The sequence below is a fragment of the Urocitellus parryii genome, chromosome 12 (genome assembly GCF_045843805.1).
Source record: "Urocitellus parryii isolate mUroPar1 chromosome 12, mUroPar1.hap1, whole genome shotgun sequence".
Classification (NCBI taxonomy): domain Eukaryota; kingdom Metazoa; phylum Chordata; class Mammalia; order Rodentia; family Sciuridae; genus Urocitellus; species Urocitellus parryii.
The window spans coordinates 91,306,453-91,327,156 of record NC_135542.1 but is presented as its reverse complement, the minus strand read 5'-3'; the positions used below and the strand labels follow the sequence as shown (position 1 = coordinate 91,327,156).

Genomic DNA, 20,704 nt, shown 5'->3' with positions numbered 1-20,704 from the left:
GAGCTCAGCAAGACCTGTCTTGTGTGTTTGGGGCTGGGGAAGGCCCTGAGCCCTGGGCACTGGTGAGGGCTCAGCCTTGAGCTTTGCCTCTGAAGCCATAACCTGCCCAGGGGTTCTTTAAAGACACAGGAGCATCCAAATGGGGCCAGGACTGAGGGCTGGGTCAGCACTGTGTGACTCCTTCCCTCTCGTTTCTCCTCAACTAGAGAAGTCACCAGCATATCTAACTATGGGAAACCTCTCTCCCTCCCCATGGAGCTACCTGGGCCTGATTCCCACGCTTCAGTGAGTTTGGAAAAACCTAAACCTAGCTTCCTTCAAAACACAAGGTAGCCCTGCCCTATGTCTGCACTCAGTTGCTCCTGCTGTGGAGCCCAGGTTAAGAGTCCAGGGTCAACCATTTCCAAAGGATAGCACGAATGGACTGCCCTTGCCCCCTCCAATCACTTGCTGCAGGCTCCCAGGCCCTGGGCTGACTCGCCCTGCCAGCCCCCACTGATCCCCAGAGCTGAAACCACCACCCCAGGCTCTCGGGTTGGAGCTGGATGCCTGTGTCATTAGAGAGAGACTTTTTTATTATTCCCATAGGGAAGGGAGACACAAGGGGATCACTAAGAACTATAGCAGGTGCCTGGAAAATAAATTAAAACAGAAATACATCAAAACAAAAAGGAGATAAGAGAAATGGAGAGTGGCGGGGGCTGCGGTGACAGGCGGCCCACCAGGCAGGCAGGCTCTCCCAGGAGAAGGCTGAGCAGTCCCAGGCTTCAGCCAGCCCATCTCTTGTCCCTCTGTCTGTGATGGCCCCAGACTCCAAGCCTTGTGGGGCCATGACTCGAGGCCTCCCTGCAGCCTGGCCAGGGAGTGGCCAGAGTCCAGCTTGGGCCCCCCAGGGGCCTGGCCAGCAGCAAGCAGCACTCTGCCCTCATGGGTTCGTAGGTGCTCCCTTAGTCATTAGAGGTGACATCGATGTCCTCCCCGTTGGCTTGCTTCGTGGCAATGCGCCACCGGTTGATGTGGTGGGAACCCTTCTTCTTCTGCTCGGACTCAGGCCCTTCCTCCTCCAGCTTCTGTCGTTTGTATTTTGTCCTCCTGTTCTGGAACCACACCTTCACCTGGGCCAGGAGGGAGAGGCACAGATGAGAACACCCAGCAGCCCCAGAGCAGCCAGGGCCGGAGTGCTCACGTGAGCTGGGAGGCAGCTGGAGAAACGTAGGGTCAGGGCTCACAGACCAGGGTCCTCTCCTCGGGCCAGCTGTCACCTGATGGGTCTGGAGAACTGCTCTTCCAGGGCAAGTGAGATGGGGCCGGAAGAGGACTCTGGGCTGGTGAGGGGGACATATTCTGGTCCCTCTCACAGGCAAGGGATGGGGTGTGGAGCCACTGAGCATCCTGGTCCCTGCAACCACAGCAGAGGCAAAGCCCTGCAGCAGACCTGGCACTACCGACTTCGAGAGAAGAGAGAAGGATCGCTGTTTCCTGGGGTGGAGTGAACGGTAAACGTGAGAATAGGTAACCAGTCACCGAGTCACCATGTGGGTCCCAACGGGTTCAAGCTGACTCCCTCCCTTGGCTGGCCCTGAGCTCTCCACTGCACAAAGAGGCTTCCCAACCTAGAGATGGTGTCCACACCAAGAGCAGGGCATGGGATGGCCAGGCCACTCCTAGGGTCACAGAGCTACCCCTAGAGGCTCTACCCCACCTCCTGTTCATCTCCTTTATCAGGGGACCCTTGATTGCAGCCTCTGGTGGAATTGCCACCCTCCACCCACACACACATTAGAAGTGGAGCTGGGCAGGCTGGAGCTAGGCAGTGGGGAGCCCTGGTCTCTCAGTGCCAGGCCCTTGGGGTAGTCTGAAATCTACCACTGAGCCCTTGTCCTCCTTAGATAGACAAGGGTGGGAGGAGGCATGTGTGGGGCCCCATATCAGGGCAACGCTCTGCCCTTCAGGGTCAGCTCTGGACCTTCCACTCCCACAGCACAGGCCCTGTCCTGCTGTGGGAACAGGTAGCACCAGAAACAGGAGAAATCCTGGGGACCATAGTAGACTCCTATTTGAACACAGAGAGCTCCCCCACTGCATCAGGCAGTGAGAACCCCAACAAGAGGAGAGACGGGGCTCAAACCAAAGCTGGACAAATGATCTCCATTGCAGAGGGGCAGGCAAGTCGCACTTCCAAACCACCCAGGAACCCTTCCTGGTTTTATCCTAGCTCTAATCGCCCTCATCCTCCTCCCTCAGTGTTTACTCAGGGTCCAGGATGCAGCCCTTCACATCCTCCCATATGCAACCCGAGAGGTGGTACCTGGGAGCATCGTGGCCTGTGCACTGTAGAGAAAGCCTTTGTCCACCAACTCCACCTGACTATGAGCTTCTTTCTTTGGCCCTGCAGAGCTGGGCCAAACCCGAACCCTCCTCCTAGTTGGCAGGAGGAGCCTGGGTACCTACCTTAGCTAAGCCCCTTTCTCTCTCTGGGCTTAAGTCCCTTGTCCACAGGAAGAATGTTTTTTTGGAACCAATGCAACTCCAGGGCACCTCCTGGACTCTTGAGCCCAGGACCCAGAGGTCCCTGGGGGAGGGGATGCAGAGAGGGCAGGCTCTCAAGGCATGGAGCGTTTCCTGGAAATGTCAGCACATCTAAAAGCAAGTTGGACCAGGCACAGTGGTGTGTGCCTGTAATCCCAGCAACTTGGGAAGCTGGGGCAGGAGGATAGCAAGTTTGAGGCATGCCTCAGCAATTTAGCAAGACCCTGTCTCATAATAAAAAATAAAAAGGTCTGGGGATGTAGCTCAGTGGTGAAGCACCCCTGGGTTCAAGCCCCAGTGCCCCCCAAAAATAAATCAATAAAAGCACCTGGTGCTGGCAACTGCAGCTGTGCAGGTGGCATGGGTAAGTCATGTGCATGGAGTGGCAGTGAGCACCTCAGTTTAGACAGCAGCAGTGACTGCTGAGGGGAGCATCCTGAGGATGGTTTCATGCCCAGGACATGCCACCCTCACACACCCTCCCCAGACGCTCCTCTCTGTCCCCTCCATGGAGCTCCCTGCTACAGGGTCCACCACACGACCTCCTCTTTCCAGGTTCCCCTGGACCCTTTGCCCTGCCCCCTTGTCTTAGAGCATGAGGGTGGAGGTGGGGCAACTGGTGCCCAGTCATTGTCCCGGAAGACGGGGTGCATAGCTGCAATATGGAGCAAGGGTGAGGGGCTTCTTCCTCCATTTCCAGGGCAGGTTCAAATCAGTGGCCTGCACGCTTCACTTCAGGTAGACATGAGGATGGCAGATGCTCTGGACACAGGGTTTCTGGATTCCATGCCCACCTATCCTTGGGCACAGGGCCACCCAAGCCCTGGTCGGTTCTCAGCACAACCATCTGGCAGCCAGCCCAGTCCCTGCCCTCCACCCCAGAGCCTGCTGTGACTGTGCCAGCCAGTGGGTGGGTGAGCTCACCCTGCCTCCTGTGTGTGACTCAGGGCTGGATGCAAGGCTGGGGTGTCATTTCTGAGAAGCCCAAGTGGGCTAGCCAAAGGTGATTACCAGGTGATGGTGGACAACACCAGAGACAGAGGCCCCTTCTGCACCTTTCTCCCCACACACTCCTAAATCTCCTTCTAGAAAGGAGTCTGACCATCACCCTGACCTCCAGTGGCTTAGACCTGGCCATGCTACCTTTCCAGCAACCCTGGCCAAAGAGGGATGTGCTGATGGTAGCACTAACTGCAGGCACAGGAGGACACGTTTTCAGGCCAGGGGCCGCGTCCTGGCACACCAAGTGGAGGTGTTTTTTCTCCATGAAAATCCTGGGGTCAAGGAGGCAGGTCTTGAGAAACAAGGACACAGCCCTCTCCCTAAGCAGCCCAGCTATGTTCCGGAGAACAGCCTTGGACTGAGTGTCCAGATGCTGTTTACAAAGACTGTAATAACAGGGGGACGCTGATGACTTCATAATGCTAGTGACAAAGCCGGGATGCACAGCACTGGCACAGTGTGGTCACAACCATGGAAAACAAAATCTACACATGGGGAGAAAGACTAGAAGGGAATGTACCCAAACCATGGCTGACTCTTCTCACTTCCTTTTACTTCTGAATTTTCTAGAATGCATTACTGATGTAACAATAATTATTTTTTACTTGGAGGGAAAGAAAAAAAAGAAGGGAATGGGCACTGAGTACAATAGGAGATGAGAGTGTACTTCACACTCTTCCTAATCCAACCAGGTGAATCTGAGGACACCTCCAGAGGACAGAGGACCTAGAAGGAAAGCAGGTCACATGGTGTGGCTAATCAGCTTCATGGCAGCAGGCCCTAAGAGGCTGCACCTATTTTGCACATGCCTTCCTACCCCAACACCAACACATTCGTTCTCTTAGCTCCAAAGACAGTCAAAACGATTGCTGGGTGTGATAGCGCACACCTGTAATCCCAGTGGCTGAGGCAGGAGGATGGCGAGTTCAATGTCAGCCTTCGCAACTTAGCAAGGCCCTGTCTCAAAATGAAAATACAAAAAAAGGCCGGGGATGTGGCTCAGCAATTGAGCATCCCTGGGTTCAAACCCTTGAACTGAGGGAAACATAAAGAATGACTATTCTCTTGCTCGGTGTGATGTTTCTAGGTTGCGGGGGGCGGGGTCTGTGGTCTCCCAAATCTCTCCCTTCATCTAGTGGCTCTCTGTTTCTTAGTGAAGCCAGATCCTTCTAAGACTTTCCACTTTTGCCTGAGTTACCAGACCTGGCATACTCTCACTTGACCTTCAGGATGCTACTCAGATGGTCCTACACAGGACCTGCTCCCTCTTGGTGCTTTTCCACTGTCTCAGTAACAGGGACCTCCAGCTGCCTACTCCTCTACTAATTCACATCTCCATCTTCTCACCAGTCTATGGGAATCTGGAGAACCAAGCAGTCTATTAGCTGGCCCCACCCAAAGACCTGTTCCATGTGTGGCTGTCCAGCTGGACTGAGGTGAGGTGCCACCTCGTCCAGGGCTCCAGGCAAGAGGTTCCAGGGCCATACCTGGAAAATAGAACATCAATAGAAAAAAGATTCAAGTCTAATCAGAAAAGGCGTTTGGGAAGTGCTGCTGCGTGCTGGAGAGATGGGATCCCCATTGGTTTAGGTTCAGGGATACTTTAATAAGAGGTTTGGTTCCTAATTTTCCATATGGAAAACTAGACTTACTTCTTCCAGGGGGGAGTTGGGGGGGAGGGAGACCCATTTTTTTTTTTTCAGAGGGACAAGGTTCAGGTCTGAGTCAGACAGGATCAAGGAGCTGAAATTCCTGTGGATAAATGAACATATCAGTTCAATAGGGGACTGGTCCATGTATGCATTAGAAATGAAGCATGTGTACTAATACGTGAAAGATGAGACAAATGAACAGAAAACAAGCAAATTATAGCCCCAGCCAATGTTTCAGAGCTTCATTTTTTGCATAATGTCCTGTTTTGAACGAGGGAGGTCTAGACCCCTCCTTTTCCTCTGCTCCCCCAACCTTATCCTGTGGCGAATCCGAAGGTCTGTGGTACCAGGTCCCCGCCTACTTTCAGGGGAATACCTGTCCTTTCAAGGAGTTCAAATATCCTAATCAAGATCTTGTAATTCTGACATAGGAAGTTCCTCCTTATGTTCTCCTGTTGTCTCTTCTGCTTTAATTTAAGCATGTCTTCTTATTCTGTCACTCTCAGACACACAGAAAGTCCTCAGAATAAATAGCAGCTTAAAACCATCAATCAAGTCACCCCTCAGCCTGCTCTTCTCTCTGCCGTGTCCCCGTGGGATCCACTTCCTCTCATTTGATCATATCAGTGTTTCCTCTCCTAGAGTCAAGCCAATGCCATGTGAGGCTCAATCCCCACCCCAGACACCTCAGGTCACCTCCAACTCCCCACCAACCTCAGCCTTAACTCCTCCTAAGCTTTCTTATCTCCTCCTCTCAGCCTACCCTGGACCCTCACCCCCACTCTCTTAGATAGACATTGCAAAATTCACCTGCCTCCATGTCTCCTGTCCCGGCTCCTCACAGAATCACACCAATCTCCCTTCCCCCATCTCACCCCACCACCCAGGACTCCCAGAACATCAGAGATGCAAAGATTCTTGGAGAAGAGCCAAGGCTTAGAGAAGGGATGCGTCATCCCAGAACCCAGAGGGCGAGCAACAAAGGTCTCTTGACTTTTCCTAAAATTCACGTCACTTGGGTGTCTCCCCTCATCCATCCTCCAAAAGGCAGAGCATGCCAGAGCAGAAAGAGACCCCCAGAGCCACCTTGCCATGTCTGTAGGGAAAGAACCATCTCTAGAGTCAGGGATAGATGACCACGTACTCCTGCCCCCCAAGACCTCTCTCCTTGCTCTCTGGCTCCAAGATGACATCTGGACCTGACAGCTCCTTCTCCTTCTTAATCTGCCCACCTAAGCCCCCTTCCCCATCCTTCCCTCCAACATAGAATCCTATGCCTCTCTCCAGGCCTTCCAGATTGGAGGCCCCCTGGGAGCCTTCTGCCCATTCAGGTCTTTCTTGATCACCCTCTCAGCCCGCTGCTGTGGCCTCAAAGGGACTTCAGTCACTCATCCTGTGCACATCCTGTAAGTGTCCACACTTTCCATTTAGCCTCCACCACTAAATGAGGACTCTCTAAAACCAAGATCACATTTCCGCACCCTTCTCCCTCACAGCTCAGCTAAAAGCAAAGTCAGACAAGGTCAAGAGACACCTACTTATCTGTCAGAGCAGAAGGAGCAGCAGCAACCTGCTCATTCATTTCCCCTTAAATTAATGTACCCCGCAACACACACACACACACACACATACACATATACACGAGCACATACATGCAGCATGCAAGCAGCCTGATATCATGTGACTGCCTACTGGCATGTGATGAGTACCTATACCACCTGACCTTTGGGCGTCGATCACATTGTGGGCACACATCTGTTACTCATATACACCACACACACTTATCACACTCAGGCTCTGATGTGACACAGGCCTGAGCCTGCCCAACCAGCCACTGAGACTGAAGCTTAGATGCGTGCCTTCCTGGACACGCTCCAGCCCTGCACCATAGCAGTAAGGAGCAGCTAATTAGAGACAGAAGGGAGAACTGGCTCTTGCCCAGGGCCCTTTCTTCTACCTCTTGGGTTGACCCAGTGACCATCCCAGCACAAATCCCCCACCTCTGACTAAAGGGTGTGCCTACACCAACAAAATAGCACAGACTGCTCACCTCTTGGTTCCTCATGCTAAAGTTCTGTGAGTGCAAAGCTCCACACACACTGAACTGTTTAACCCTCCCCAAAGTTTTATCCATGAACTGGTGTTTGCATCATCTAAATCAAAAATCATCTATAAAAATGCAAGGGAGAGATAGGAGAGGGACAGGGAGGGAGCTGTGACAGCAGACAGCAAGGGGAATAACTAAGAAAGTTAGTGTTCATATCTGTGTGGAATGAAAAAAAAATCTTTAAAACTTCCCATTCATTTAATGCATGTTTACTGAGCAGCTACTTCATGCAGGGCACTAAACTGGGCTCCCCTGAGAAATAAGACAGGATTGGCTTCTACTTCCCACAGCTGAGATGCCCAGATCTATTGTTAATCAAAATCATCCAAAGAGCTGCTTAATTTTTTTCCCCCAATTCTGGACTTCTTTAGAGACTCTGCTGGGGGAGGCCCAGGAGTATGTATTTTAAGATTTCCCAGAGAGATGGATAAAACATTTACAGATTGATATTTGCACATGAGAGATAATTAAACAAGTAATAACAACAAGATTTGATACATATTAGGATGGAATATACATATAAAGGATATACTGTGGTTTCTGAGAACATGGAGGAGGGATTATACAGAAACACAGAGAAGTAGAATATAGATAATCCACAGAAACTCCAGGCTGGAGAGAACCCTGGAATTCATTTCATTCCATCTCACAGATATAGGAGCTGAGGGCCAAAGAGAAGACAAAGCCAGAGTCAATGAGATGACAGAGAGCCATCAGCAGACATCTGAATATACCCGCAGTTGCTAACAGCTCTGTAGAGGTAAAGTTTGAGATGGATGGTGGACACACAGAAAATATAACAAACTAGATGATAAAGAGATAACTAAGGATCGGGTAAATAGCAGTTATTGTTAGAAAGAAGAACATGTCATTAATAGAAAACAGGAAATATAAATTAACCAATTTGGCAGGGGGTTTAATGAAAGCAGACAAGTCTAGATGGCTGGATATAAAACAGCTATCTAGGAGGGACAAACTAGAGAATTGTAACAGTTGTAGATATGGACAGAGATGCACAGAACAGAGCTGATGCTTGACAAATAGCTGATGGCTGAAAAGGACAGGTAAGCCTGTAGGGTACACACAGAGAGGTGGACAGACAATTATACAGCTTAGGTCCAAGTGATGAGGTAGGAGACAACAGAAAGACAACTCTGATGTTAGAGACTGGATGTGGCAGGAGAACACTGGCCTAGAAGACACCTAGGTTTGCATCTTATGTCACTAACTTGACACATTCCTTTAAATGAAGAAAAGAAAAGGGATTGGGAATAGGAATTAATATTATCTGAGTTCATATTAGGCATATTTAATCATTGAACAATCTATTTTCTGGGCGAAGAAACAAGAACTCAGAGAGATTGAGTAATTTGTCTAGGGTCACACAGTTAATATGGAGGTGGGTATTTGAAATTGCACCTGCCTGACTGTAGGGCTCTGCACAGTCCATCTCTCTATCTCAGGATCCTCACCTAGAAAGATAGGCAAACACAAGGAGATTCCTCAGGCTCAGACCTCCCATAATTCTATCACATGCAAAAAACAGCTCATTTACAGAGGGAATATGATTAGTCATGAGTTCTTATCATTAATGAAACCGTAACTATTTCACTATTATATCTGGTTTGTTCTAAATGTTTGAAATATCTCATAATTAAAGTAAAAGAAACAATCAGTTCGTTTACTAACTGGCATTGTTAGGAACAAATATTGACAGGCTGCTAGATTCCATTTGAAAGAAAGTTAATTAAAAATGCTCTCACTGAGCTAAAAAATTGAAAGTTTAAAAACAATGACATTATTTCAACAAGTGCTAATCTGTGGGTGGTGGGATTATAAACTGTTTTGTTTTCTTACATGTCTGCAATTAAAATGCAATAAATATTACTTTTTAAATGAAGTTAATTATAAACAACATTCTTAAGTTGACACCTTGTTTTAAACAATAATTTTAAAACATTGTTTGCCAGGAGAGAAAAGAGGTGTTATTTTATCAACTTATTATTTTCTTTAAAACATTTTAAAAATTCACTTCGTTGCTTCCAAAGCTTTTTTTCCTACAGTTAGAACAGACACTTCAGCTCTACCAAGTCTGAATAGGAATGGGTCCTGCCATGGAGTGAGAGGATGAATTAGTGGGGCATCAGACAGGGCTGCAATGGATGCCCAAATAGGAGAACCAGAGGGTCAGGTCAGCAGCAGAAAGCTGAGGGTGCAGTTAGGATTTCTGGCTCCCCCTCTAGACCCCCTTCCTAACCCATCTGCTAATGGGAGACCCCAAAACCAAGGTGGGGCTTCTCCCTGTCCTGAGCTAGGGATGGGAGGTGTGGGAGAGGGAAGTGGGGAGGAAAGGGAGGCAGAAGGTGAAATGCCAGTTTGCTGAGAGTTGCTGGGCAGTGGGAGCCCACCTCTCATCCACAAATCTCAGAGATGGTAGAGACTGAAAGCGTTTCCAGGCACCAAAATCTGCCTCCAGGGCAGCAGCTGGGCAGAAGAAGGTAGGCCCTGGGTGGACAGGAGTTTCCATGGTGCTTCCAGGTAGTATTGGTGGCAAAGTACCTACAATGAACCCAAATCAGCTTTCCTGTAACTCCCAACGACTTCTTTAATTTTGTTTCTTAAATTAATTATCCATTGCAAAAAAAAAAAAAATACTTCATGGTAATTGTAACATCACCCAGTTCAAAGCCCTCTGACCCCACTGGAGTTTATTTCCTTCTGCATTTGACAGCACTCGCTGTGGCAACAGCTCCTGTGTACCCAGTCCACTCTCCCACCCTCCTTAGCCTCTTGGAGGTTTTGCATACACCCATCACTGTTCCCTGAGCCCCAGCTGTCAGCCTGCGTGGGGATCGATGCCACTCTTGGACCTCAAGCAGGAGCTGGTGACTTCCTAGCTCAATCCCTCTGCTTCTGACGCTGGTAGCCTGAGGACACCTGGATTTTTCCCCCACTCCACACACGCTGGTGGGCGTCCGAAGCCTCGCCAGGTTTGCTCAGGAACCGCAGCTCAGTCAGTTGTTGGGAAGGCCAGGTCATCCCGCAGAACTGTGAGCATCCCGCGGAACTGTGAGCGCCCCGCAGCAGCGGCGGGAGAGTGGCTGCAACAATCCCAGGGCTGAGACCGCTCGGCTCGCTCGGGTAGACTAGGTGCTGCCCGCGCGCGCGGCCGCTCCCGAGGCTGTGTGTTGCCTTGGGCTAACCTGGGCCCTCCAGAGGGGCATTAGGAGCCTACTCGCAAACACGGTTTGTGTCTACTCTGCCTCCTGCTGGGTCGTTGTGCTAGACAAAAGTCCTGCGGTCTCAGCAGGATAACCACAGCCGGAGAGAAAGGGCTCTAAGGACGGGCTTTGCCGGGGCACCGCGGGGGTGGCTTTTGGAACCCGGGGGCAGAGAACTCCGGGCCGGGCTGGGGCGGAGGCTCGCGGCCGCTGCTGCCCCGCCTGCCCCACCTCCCCGGGCTCCCGGGCGCCGCGCTGGACGCAGGGCAAGCTGCGGCCGGGGGGTGATTATTACCTGCGTCTCGGAGAGGCTGAGGCTGCCGGCCAGCTGCTTCCGCTCGGCGCCCACCACGTAGTGGTTCTTCTCGAAGGCGCGCTCCAGCCGCAGCAGCTGCGAGGGCGAGAAGGCCGTGCGGATCCGCTTGGGCTTGCGCGCGAAGGGGCCGTGCAGAAGCAGCCCATCCTGGGGCACGTCGCTCGCTGTGGCCCCGGCAGCCGACGGCAGCACACGCAGGTACAGACAGAGAGAAGGGGCGCCGTAAGATGCAGCCCGGCCGCCAGGCCGCCCGGGGGAGCGGGCCACGCTCGGCCTCCAGCCCCTCTCCCGAGCGTCCTTGAGCGCTCCGCTCAGTCTCCAATCCTTGATACCCCCATCCACTTCTCCCCATTCCCTTTTGCTATTTGACTCCACCCCGCTTCCCAACACCTCCCCACACTTGGAGAGTTACCCCGCCAGGGATGCGCGCAATCCCAGCCCAGTGGATCACTCTTTGGGGCCCAGAGTCCACGCCAGGCCTGATGGGGCGCTGACCCGCCCAAATCTACACTTCGTGGAGCAGCCGAAGAGGCCAAGGGATGGCAAAAGTCCTTTGGCCCTCCTTTTCCCTTTCACAGCCTTACTACCTCTCCCCCCACCCCCTCACCCCTCACCCCACCCGCTCACCCCAGTGATTTGCTTTTAAGTAACTGCTCGTGAGGCACCTCCCTCCCAAAAGACCGAGAGTACCGAAGGTGATAAGGGGAACAGTCAGGCTGTAGGCCAGCCCACCCCAAACTAGAAAGTACCCAAGGACTTTCCTCTCACACTTGCTTCAACTAATCTGGCAGCTACATGCTCAGGCTACTAGCCTGTTGGAAACTCCTGCCGAAAGGATAGGAGCAGGCTCTATCTTGGAAAAGGTAAAAAATAGCCAGAGGCTAGGTCAACCTGCTGGAAGCACCTGGAGATCTAAATTGAAGTTGGGCCCCTTCTTCCCCCTCCCCACCTCTCTCTCCACAAACCTTAGACTGTCTGGAGGCCCAACCTCAAGGATTAAACCTTGTCCTCACAAGAGACTCTAATTATTCCCTAGTGGGAAAAGGCACTGCTTCATCCCTAAATAGTCCTATGCTCAAGAAACATGTAAATAAATATCTGGATGTCATCTAATATATATAGATATAGATATATTGGTTTCTGCATAGGCATGGGTAAAAATATATGCTCCAGCTTTCCTACTACCTCCCCCCACCCTAATTTATTGAATAGGATTTTTGAGAATGACTGTCCCTTGGCAGATGCTGGACCAAGTTCCTACACTCAGGGGGACTGGATGAGGCTAGGGCAGTGATCAGAAAGTACAAAAGCCAAAAGAAGCTTCCACTCATAGACCCAGTCTTCAGTGAACCCCTCACACAATCTCCAGTCTTAGTTGCACATTGTTACAGCCTGGAAACAAGCTTTGAAAACATCACCCATGGAGTCTCACACAGTGGTATATAACAGTCTCCCTGACCCACCAACACAGAGCCCTTACTGGAATGTTTTGACACAGTTTGCTGTTGAGAGTGACTGATCCAATTAATTTCTTCAGAGATGGTTACCAGTTTGACTCAATTTGACCAGCAGTTTTGCTCTTAAGACAATTATCTGGACAATTCAGTTGAGCTCTCCCATCTTAGGAAGCATCTATGTATGTGAAGTACAGGCACATCATAAAGATGCTATTGCTAAAACTCCCCAGGTAAATGTTTAGTCCCTCTGCTGGTGGAATCTGCCTGACCTTACTTTCTCCAAGTCCTTGGACTTGGAGACATAGGAAGGCCAATTTTATGACTGGGGTTTTCTGTGGAACAGGATTGCCTATGATTGAGCCTATGGCCTGGGGAGAGTCAAAATCACTAACCTCCAGTCATCTTATCCATTCAAGTGGCTAGATCTGTGATTTTAAAAAAGAGGGAGATGGAGGAGGGGCACTGGTCCCCTGAGCCTTTCAAGGTGGGGTCAGTTCCAGGGCCATTAGTCCTGACTAAAGGAAGAGAGATTTAAATCGAGGAGGTGGAGGGACAGATGGTCAGGGGAGGTTGTCTTCCAGAGAGAGGTAAAAGGAGAAAAAATGAGGAGTCTGCTCCAGGGGGAATAAGGAAGATTAAAGTGTCTGGTGGGGGGGGGGGACCAAAGTGATACACTTAGGGAAAGGTGGGGGAGGTGAGTGGGATGCTTCTTGATGATGTTAAAATGAATTGCTTCAAAACCCAACATTGTTCTGAGTCCAGGTGAAGTCTTGGCACTGATTTCCTCTGGACAAATGAACTTGAGAGGGAAAGAAAAAGCCCAATTCATCCCAGCATTCAAAGGGTTTGGTTTCAGCTGCCGCTGGCCTAAACTGGTCAGGAGTGGGGTTATAGCAAGGAAAGGTCCTGGATGTGTGAGTGAGTGGATGCAGAGGTGTGCAGGAAAGTGTGGGGCTGAGAAAGCAAATTGCACTCTGCGATAGTCCCTGTACTTTAATGGCTGTTTTATGATTTGAGGGAGTGTATCAGTCACCTGTGTAGTGGAGTTGAGTGCTGTCTTTATAATCCAGACTGGAGGATGGCAGCCAAAATCTCTGCCCTTCTGATATACATAACTCCTTTGCCTCCAGTCTTGTTAGTTTCAGGGAAAGCTAAGTTGTGTGGGGTCTATCTCGCTGAAAGAATGGCCCCAGTTCATTGTAATGTCCTCTTGTGGTAGGCAGTATGTGTCCCAGTCTATGTCCACATAAGGACAGGTGTCCTTCTAACCCAACATGAAGAAGCAGGATTCTGGAAAATTATACAAAATGCTGATAAACAATGACAGGTTATTAGATTCCAAAAGAAGCAGGGCTTCTTCCACTAAGAAGGAAGGATGTTTAGTACAAAACTAACATCCCAAGACACTGATCAATTGTTTCTGTAAGGGTAAGGGTGCCTTAGGTGACTACTGGACCTGGACCCCTCTCACTCTGACCTGTAGGGAATGGTCCATCCCTTCCTACCACCTCCAATCATCCCTTACTCTTCATTTTCTCTTGACTGGGCCACAAGGGCAAAACAAGTTTGGGGCTGTGGTGCTGCCAGTTTGCACACAGTAATTCCAGGCTGAGAAAAGGCTGTAGTTTCCAACTAAGAAAGGTGAAGGGGAAACGGACTGCTACAGCCTTCCTGGAGTTTGAAACTGAACATCCCCCACCTCTACGGTTTTCCTGTAGCCTTCAAGGCTATGGCTGGGAGCTAGCAGTAAGAGACTCCCAGGAATGAGGCAGCCGGAAGCGAGAGCTACGGAACCGAAGAGCCCTGGGCTCGAGCTGCAATCCTTACTAACTAGAGAGACCGCGGCCGGCCAGGGACTCCCGGCAGGATTACCGGGCGGAGGGGCCTGGGGCTAGGACTGGGAAAGAAGGCTAGGCGGCGGAGATAACCTCAATTCTCCTTCTCTGGCTGGAACAAAGGCGCCCTTTGAAACAGGGGCCCGTTACCATCGCTGGACCGGGAGGGCTGGGTCTCACCCACAGCTCCCTCCCAGCGCCGCTCCCCTGCCCGGAAAGTTCTTGATCTCGGGGAAATAGCGCCGAAATGCAGCCAATGTCTCTCTTCGCGGATTCCTCTCATCGGACCTCGCGAGCGGCCCCAGGCTTTGGGGTCCAGATCATTCCATGCTCCTTTTTTTAAATCTTCCACAGCCTAGCTTAGTGGAGAAGTCCCTTCCCCATGCGCCGGACCGCGCAGCCTGAGAGCGCAGAGCGCAGAGCAGAGCGCAGACATGTTTCCTTTTCGTTCGTGTAGGGTTTCGTTTTTTTGCATTAAAACGGGGCTGAAATGAGCAACGCGGAGACCCGGTTCTCTAGAAAACGCGGCGCCGGAGGCCCGGGGACGGCTCGGCTCCCAGCCCTGAGGCCCGGCCGGACTGGAGGGTGCTCCGCCGCCCGGACGCACTTCGATCTGCCGCAGAGACGATGGGCCCAAAGCCACGGTCTCTCAGGATTTGAAAAGTCCTTCAGTGCCCACCGGATTTTTGGATTAGAAAATGCGACCGCTTGACTCCATCTCCGCGTCCAGACGCGATTCTTGAGTGAAAAATCCAACCGTTTCTGCAACTTGACAACGTATCCGCTGGGACTGATGGTTCGGGGAGCCGCAGCAATTTCCGAGAGAGGGTTTTGCAGAGAATTTATCCGGCCTCGACTGGCTGGGAATGCCCAGAGTAGGAACCTTATCTCTTGCAAGGCCCACCCAACCCTTGGTGCCCCAGGTCCTCGAGGGCGAGGCCAGAGGTGCAAAAGGTGTTACCGAGCGCGTGGGACTCAGGATCCGAAGCGGAGGGAGCCTCTCGGATGGCCATCAAGCCGAGCCGCTGCACAGGTCTGGGGACCTGTCGCCTGGTTCTTCTCTGAGCTCCTGACCCTCACCAGTTCCCTACCCGCCGGCTGCGGGGTCACAATTTGCAGAGGCTCAAACTCCGCCCGTGGGTGCAAGGTTTTGAAACCCAGGCTGAGTCTACCCGGGGTAGTTTGCTGAATTTGAATATAACCTCATTTTATCAGTAAGCATTGGTTTTAAGTAACAGGAACTCTTGCTAAAGCGGCTAACATGTAGGGTTTTTTTTTTTTTCTTTTATCCCCCCAGATCTGAATTGGGGCAAATCTTTGAAATCCTCAGAAAAGACAAGTCTGCCCACAAAAATTCTTATCAAGTAATTACATTCTCTGAATCTACCGTGTGAGCATCTGTTGGTCAGGTGGAACTAAGAAAACTGACAAATCGGTTCCAGGAAAGCAGCTTTCCCTGAAACAGTCAAGCAACTATAGCCAGAGCTTCAAGAGATAATTTTCTTTTATTATTTAAGTAATTGTACCAGACATCTAATTTCCTGTCGTACACCCAGCTTCCCTGCAGATTAGCTCCAGGAGCTGAAGCTCCAGCCTTGCCCTTTCCGTTGTTGTACTAAAATCCGAATTACCTAACTCCCACTGATAGATGGAACCTCCCAACGCTGGAGTCCCCTTTACACTAACAAAATAAAAGTGAGAACTAAAGCAATTACTTTGCAAATTAAGGCCACTCTTAGAAGGAAGGAAGGAAGGGGGGAAAAACCCAAATTCCAATAAATTCAAGGAAGAAAACGAAGTCCAACAAATGCAACTCATTTTTAAGGTGAAAGTCAGATAATTGAAGAGAGTGAGGGTGTGAGTGCGCTCGCGTGTGTAAGGCCTGTGGGGGATCTTAATTAGCAAACCGATTGCTTGGTGCAGTCAAGGGGGATAGGACTTGCTACGACCTTAAAAGCCCTCCGCCCCCTACCCGCTGCTCTGGAGGACTGTAGTCAGTCCCCCTGCAGCCGGGTAGATTCCCGCAGGCAGCCCCCGGTAAAAGAAGCCTGTTCGCTTACTGCAAACCTTCCTCACCCTGGGTCCCAGAAGCACGTGTGACTTGGAAAAGTCGGGCTAAGGTTAGCTGAGAAACATCCCAAGACGGTGGCGCACTCCATACTGAACATTAACTCTGAGGTTTTCCCTGCCCGCTGCCCTGCTTCGTACTGAGCCAGGACAAACTGGTGGACTTTTTCCTGTTTGGATGCGCCCGCGAGGGTGGATCTGTGGGAGTTGGTGGTGAATGTGAGACCGAAGAATCTTCCGGGCTCAAGCCAGGGCGAGGGAAGGCAGCAGTCCCTGCGCTTTCTGGGCTGGGACTAGCTCAGTGGGGAGAAAATGGGCTGGCCGAGGGAAGGCCAGAGGAGACTCCAAGGATGCGCCTGTGCTTGGCGTCCGGACCAGCCTCATTCCTGGGAAAGCCTGGAAGTTCCAACCTAACTCACCGAGAGACCAACACGACAGAGCGCAGCTGGATCTGGTGAGGCTTTCCCTGGCTTGGAATAGACCTTCGCGGACCCACAATCTTCTCGGTAACAACTTCTGAACGGCCCCCTCTCGCCCCCGAGCCTCCCTCGCGTCCTCGCGGCACTGACACCGGCCAGCCCTTTCCGCAGGCACAGCATGGGCACTCACCCTGGAAGCGGTGGCCGAAGAAGCGGTTCCGCAGGACCCAGGGGTAGAAGTGGAGAGGGTCCCGGTGCTGGGCGCCGAAGAAGGAGTGCGGGGGCTGCAACGGGGAGGCGCCCAGCTGGTGCGCTGGGTGCACGGTCAGCGCGGGGTGGTTCATGGCCTCGGGAAACACTAGCTCCGGCCCTCCGTAGAGCGAGCGACCGGCGCCCGCGGCGGCTGCGGCGGGGAAGCCGCTCACGAAGGCCGCCTCGGCCGCGCTGGGGTGAGGGTAGTTGAGCGCTGTGGGCCGGAGTGGTTCCTCTGAAGCGGCCGTCGCCAGGGGATGGGAGCCCGCGCCCCCGCCTCCAGTGCCCCCGCCGGTGCCACCGTCCTTGGCCACCAAGGATTCTATGGTAAAACCCCGCTTAGCCGCGGGCTGGAACATGGTCGCGGCCGCCGGAGCCGTGAGAGGCAGCGGGGCTCTGGGGAGCGCTCCGTGTCCTGGCGCTGCCGCCTTGCGGGGTGTGCACCCAGCCAGGCACATGCACATACACCCGCACCCCTCACCTCCCCCGCCCGCCTGCCTGGGCTCGGCCCCCGCCGGCGAGCCAGGAGCGGAGCGGCGAGGGGTGTGCGAGCGAGCTAGCACGGAGTCGGGCCACCGCGCACAGCCTGGAGCTTCGGCCCCTCCGGCCAAGCGGGCAGTTTCTGGCTCAGGCACTGGCGCTAACGCGGTCTGCGTGCGCCACTGTGAGCTGCCTCTGCGACCGGAGGCTTGTGCCCGGCTCCCTCCCTTCCAAGTCACGCCAGGACCGACCCCCGCCCGCGATCCTCCCAGCACTGCCCCGTCAGGCCTCGGCAGCCGCGCTGCTAGGCGCGAGTTAGCGGGCACCTGCCCGGCGCTCGCCCATTGGCCGCCGCTCACCTGCCCCAAGGTGGGGGGCGGGGTGGGGCGGGGCGAGGGACGGCGGGTGGAGATGGAGCTCGCAGTTGGAAGCAAAAGCCGGACTGGAGAATGTGCGGGACCATCTAGCCTCCCCCTCTCCGCCCCACCACAGGCTTTTCCCTGCGACTCCTCCCTTTAGCTGAGTCTGGTGGCCTCCGAGCAGTCTCAACCCACGGTGGGGTCAGAGAAGATGTCGGAAGAAAACTGGGACTTGGCAAACCCTTATCTCTAGTGTGAAACTCAGTTGAACCCTCTTCCATTCATCCTGGGATGTCATTTCAGTTCTTAGAGAACTTGATCTGGATTTGAGCATAGGGTGGGTGTTTGGGATCCAACAAATACGCCCCCCTCCCCGAGAATAAGTTCCCCGCTCCCCTGACCTGAGGGACCTTCCCGCTCACCCACCATCCATCTCTTGAATGCTCTCTGAAGCTGTGGCCTTGTTTCTGAGGTTTTGCGTTTCCTGGATGTCTTGGGGGACAGCTCCGGAATGGGGACGCTCATTCTTTTCACAAGGAACCAGGCAGAAGCGGAGCAGGAACAAGTCGCCGGGTCCATCACCACACAGCTCTCAAGCAACAGTTCGCGATGCTCCGAAAACAGTTCGTTTACCCAGTCACCTTATGGTGTCTGGCTCAGACCGGGACAGTGGGCCTCAGCGCGGGGAGATCTGCTTTCCTTGCCTTCTCTGGTGGTGGGCTCAAGTCCGTCTGGGGTCTCAGGGACGTTGTACCTTAAATTGGAGCTGCTGGAGCAGCTCGACCTGATCCCCAAGAGGACATGCCAGCGGTACTAGGAAGCCAGCGTTCTCGGCCTCCCGGACCTTCCTTCACCTTACACCTGTGACCATAGAGCAGTGATGAGTCTTGCTTGGGCCTATTTCCATTTCATGCTGTAATCTGCCGGGGATGAGAGAGTGACTGGCAATGAAAACCCTCACTCCGCAAACTTTTCCACCAGGGCATTCCAGGTCGCAAGAAAACACCTTGTGGAGGCCTAGGAAGGCTCATAGGGAGGCTGCCACCCGCACCTTGCCAGCCCATCGGGAGGAACGGATCCAAGCGAGTTCCGCTTTCTCATCGCTGCCGGGGTCAATCCCAGCGGCTAGAGGGGCGCACGAGCGCGCAGATCCGGGCTGGGTCCTCTGGAGCCGGGAGGCCAGGGGGTCTGCGCGTCGCACAACTCTGCGGGGACTCCAGGCCAGGTCTTGGCAGTGGCCTGTCTGAGAGCTAGGAGCCTTGGTCCGGGAGGGCGCTCCGGGCGCCCCTGCAGCCACAAAGCGGGTTAAAGTCTATTTTCCACTCGACTGCTCCGAAAAGCTCCTGCACGCCGACGCCGTTCCGGCCCCCTTGGGGGAGATGGAGAGGGGGTGGCTATAGGAAGAGGAGGCCAGAGGACCGCACCCTGCAGTCTTTCACGTCCTGGGCAACCCAGGGTCAGGCACCGCGGCGACGCCCCGGAAACGCCCTGGGAAGGAATTGTTACTGAACCTGCGGCGAGCGCCGCGGTTTTAGTGGCCTCTTTGGATCTTTCTGGCTCTCGGTGATGGTCGCTCCTTCTCTCCGGTTTCTGTCTGGGGCTATCCCCCGCCTCCGTTTCCGTTTCCCTGCCCCCACTACCACCTTTTTTTCTTTTCCTCCTTCTTTGCCTCACCCTCAGTCTTGGAAAAGGATGAGCGCCGTCGGGAAAAGGACCCGACCAAGCCAAATCACTAAGGGCGCGAGGATGTGCGGATAAGGAGAGGAACAGAACAGGAGATTTTCGTTTTCTATGTTAGGAGATGACAGGGAATTTTGCCGGAGCAAGGTCCCCTAGGGAAGCGGATTCAGTTGGATATACATTCCCTAGGCCTGTACCCTGCGGCTGTAGACCAAGGGTTGGGGTGTGCAGCGGAGGAGACTGGAGCCATTGGGACTGGTTGAACCCGCTCCCAGGGCCTTGATTCTCTAGCCCAGGGATAAATCTAATCTTACCGGTCCATTTCTCGCCTCCCACTCAAGCTGCTGAGCTCTGCTAGAGACTGGAGCCTGATCATACACACTGGAATACCTATGTCCTACACATCTGCAGGTTGCTTATTTTTAATTTCGGATCTATCCAAACCCACCCCCAGCTTCCTGGATTTCCCGTCTCCCCACAACCCAGTGCCTCACTTTCTGCAGAGGAGCCTGATGCCAACCAGGCTGACACAACCTGAGCCACCTGTCTTGGTTCTGGCCCTACATCAACATTTTTCCTTCCTCCTCCCATCTCTGGAATAACCAAGGCTCAAATCCTGGCTCTCCCTTCTAGTGATGAAACCTGAAGCCAATTATCTTGCTTCAGCTTGTACATCTATAAAATGGCAAATATTATATGGGCTCTGTGATTATTAAATGAGATAGCATGTAGTGCACAGGGCCAATGACTGACTCCAAAGAAACACCAGGTGAAAGTTATTGACACTGCCTTTGCCCATGTGGGAAACTAGAAAATGATCCTCATGTCCTCCTCCCAGCTGGAATGCTGCGGTATACATCATGGCTCCCAGCACAGCCTGGTGATTTCTCCAATAGAGCCTTCACTCTTGCAGAGGGCTTGATCTGTCAATATCCTTAGCCATATCCCTTTTAGCTTCCAACTCCCTCTTTCCTCTTCAGCCTACTTTTATCTTAATGTTTCTTCACATACAAAAATTTTCTATCCTCATGTTTCCCTTAGTCTGTTGTCTTTTTTCTTCACCACCACACTTTCTGGATACATTTTAGACTTTCTTCAATGCTCTCAACTTCTCTTTCACTCACGCCTTTGCAACCAGACTTCTGCCCCCATCACATTAGAAAAATGGGTTGCAAAGTTTCCAAACTTACATGATGTTATTATTGCAAGAGCCACATGTACTTGTGGAGATGATGATAAGCATAACAAACTTGTTGCCGATTTTGAGATTAGATTAGTTATAATCCTGGCCTGAAGGACTTGCAGCAGTCCCTAACACATAGGAATTG

The 20,704-nt window shown here is 52.5% G+C and overlaps 1 protein-coding gene across 2 annotated transcripts; it reads right to left on the bottom strand.

Moving 5' to 3' along the window:
- Positions 1 to 947: 947 nt before the first annotated feature.
- Emx1 (empty spiracles homeobox 1) lies at positions 948 to 17,315 on the bottom strand. Of its 2 annotated transcripts, none has more exons than XM_026411746.2 (3): positions 16,796 to 17,315; positions 10,807 to 10,991; positions 948 to 1,115 (listed from the first exon to the last, which is right to left on the bottom strand). In XM_026411746.2, exons 1-3 carry the CDS (start codon positions 17,313 to 17,315, stop codon positions 948 to 950), a joined length of 873 nt encoding a protein of 290 aa, XP_026267531.2. The 2 variants fall into 2 exon arrangements, with proteins under 2 accessions (XP_026267531.2, XP_026267532.1); XM_026411747.2 differs by having other exon boundaries at positions 10,807 to 10,987; positions 16,792 to 17,216.
- Between the last annotated feature and the right edge of the window lie 3,389 nt (positions 17,316 to 20,704).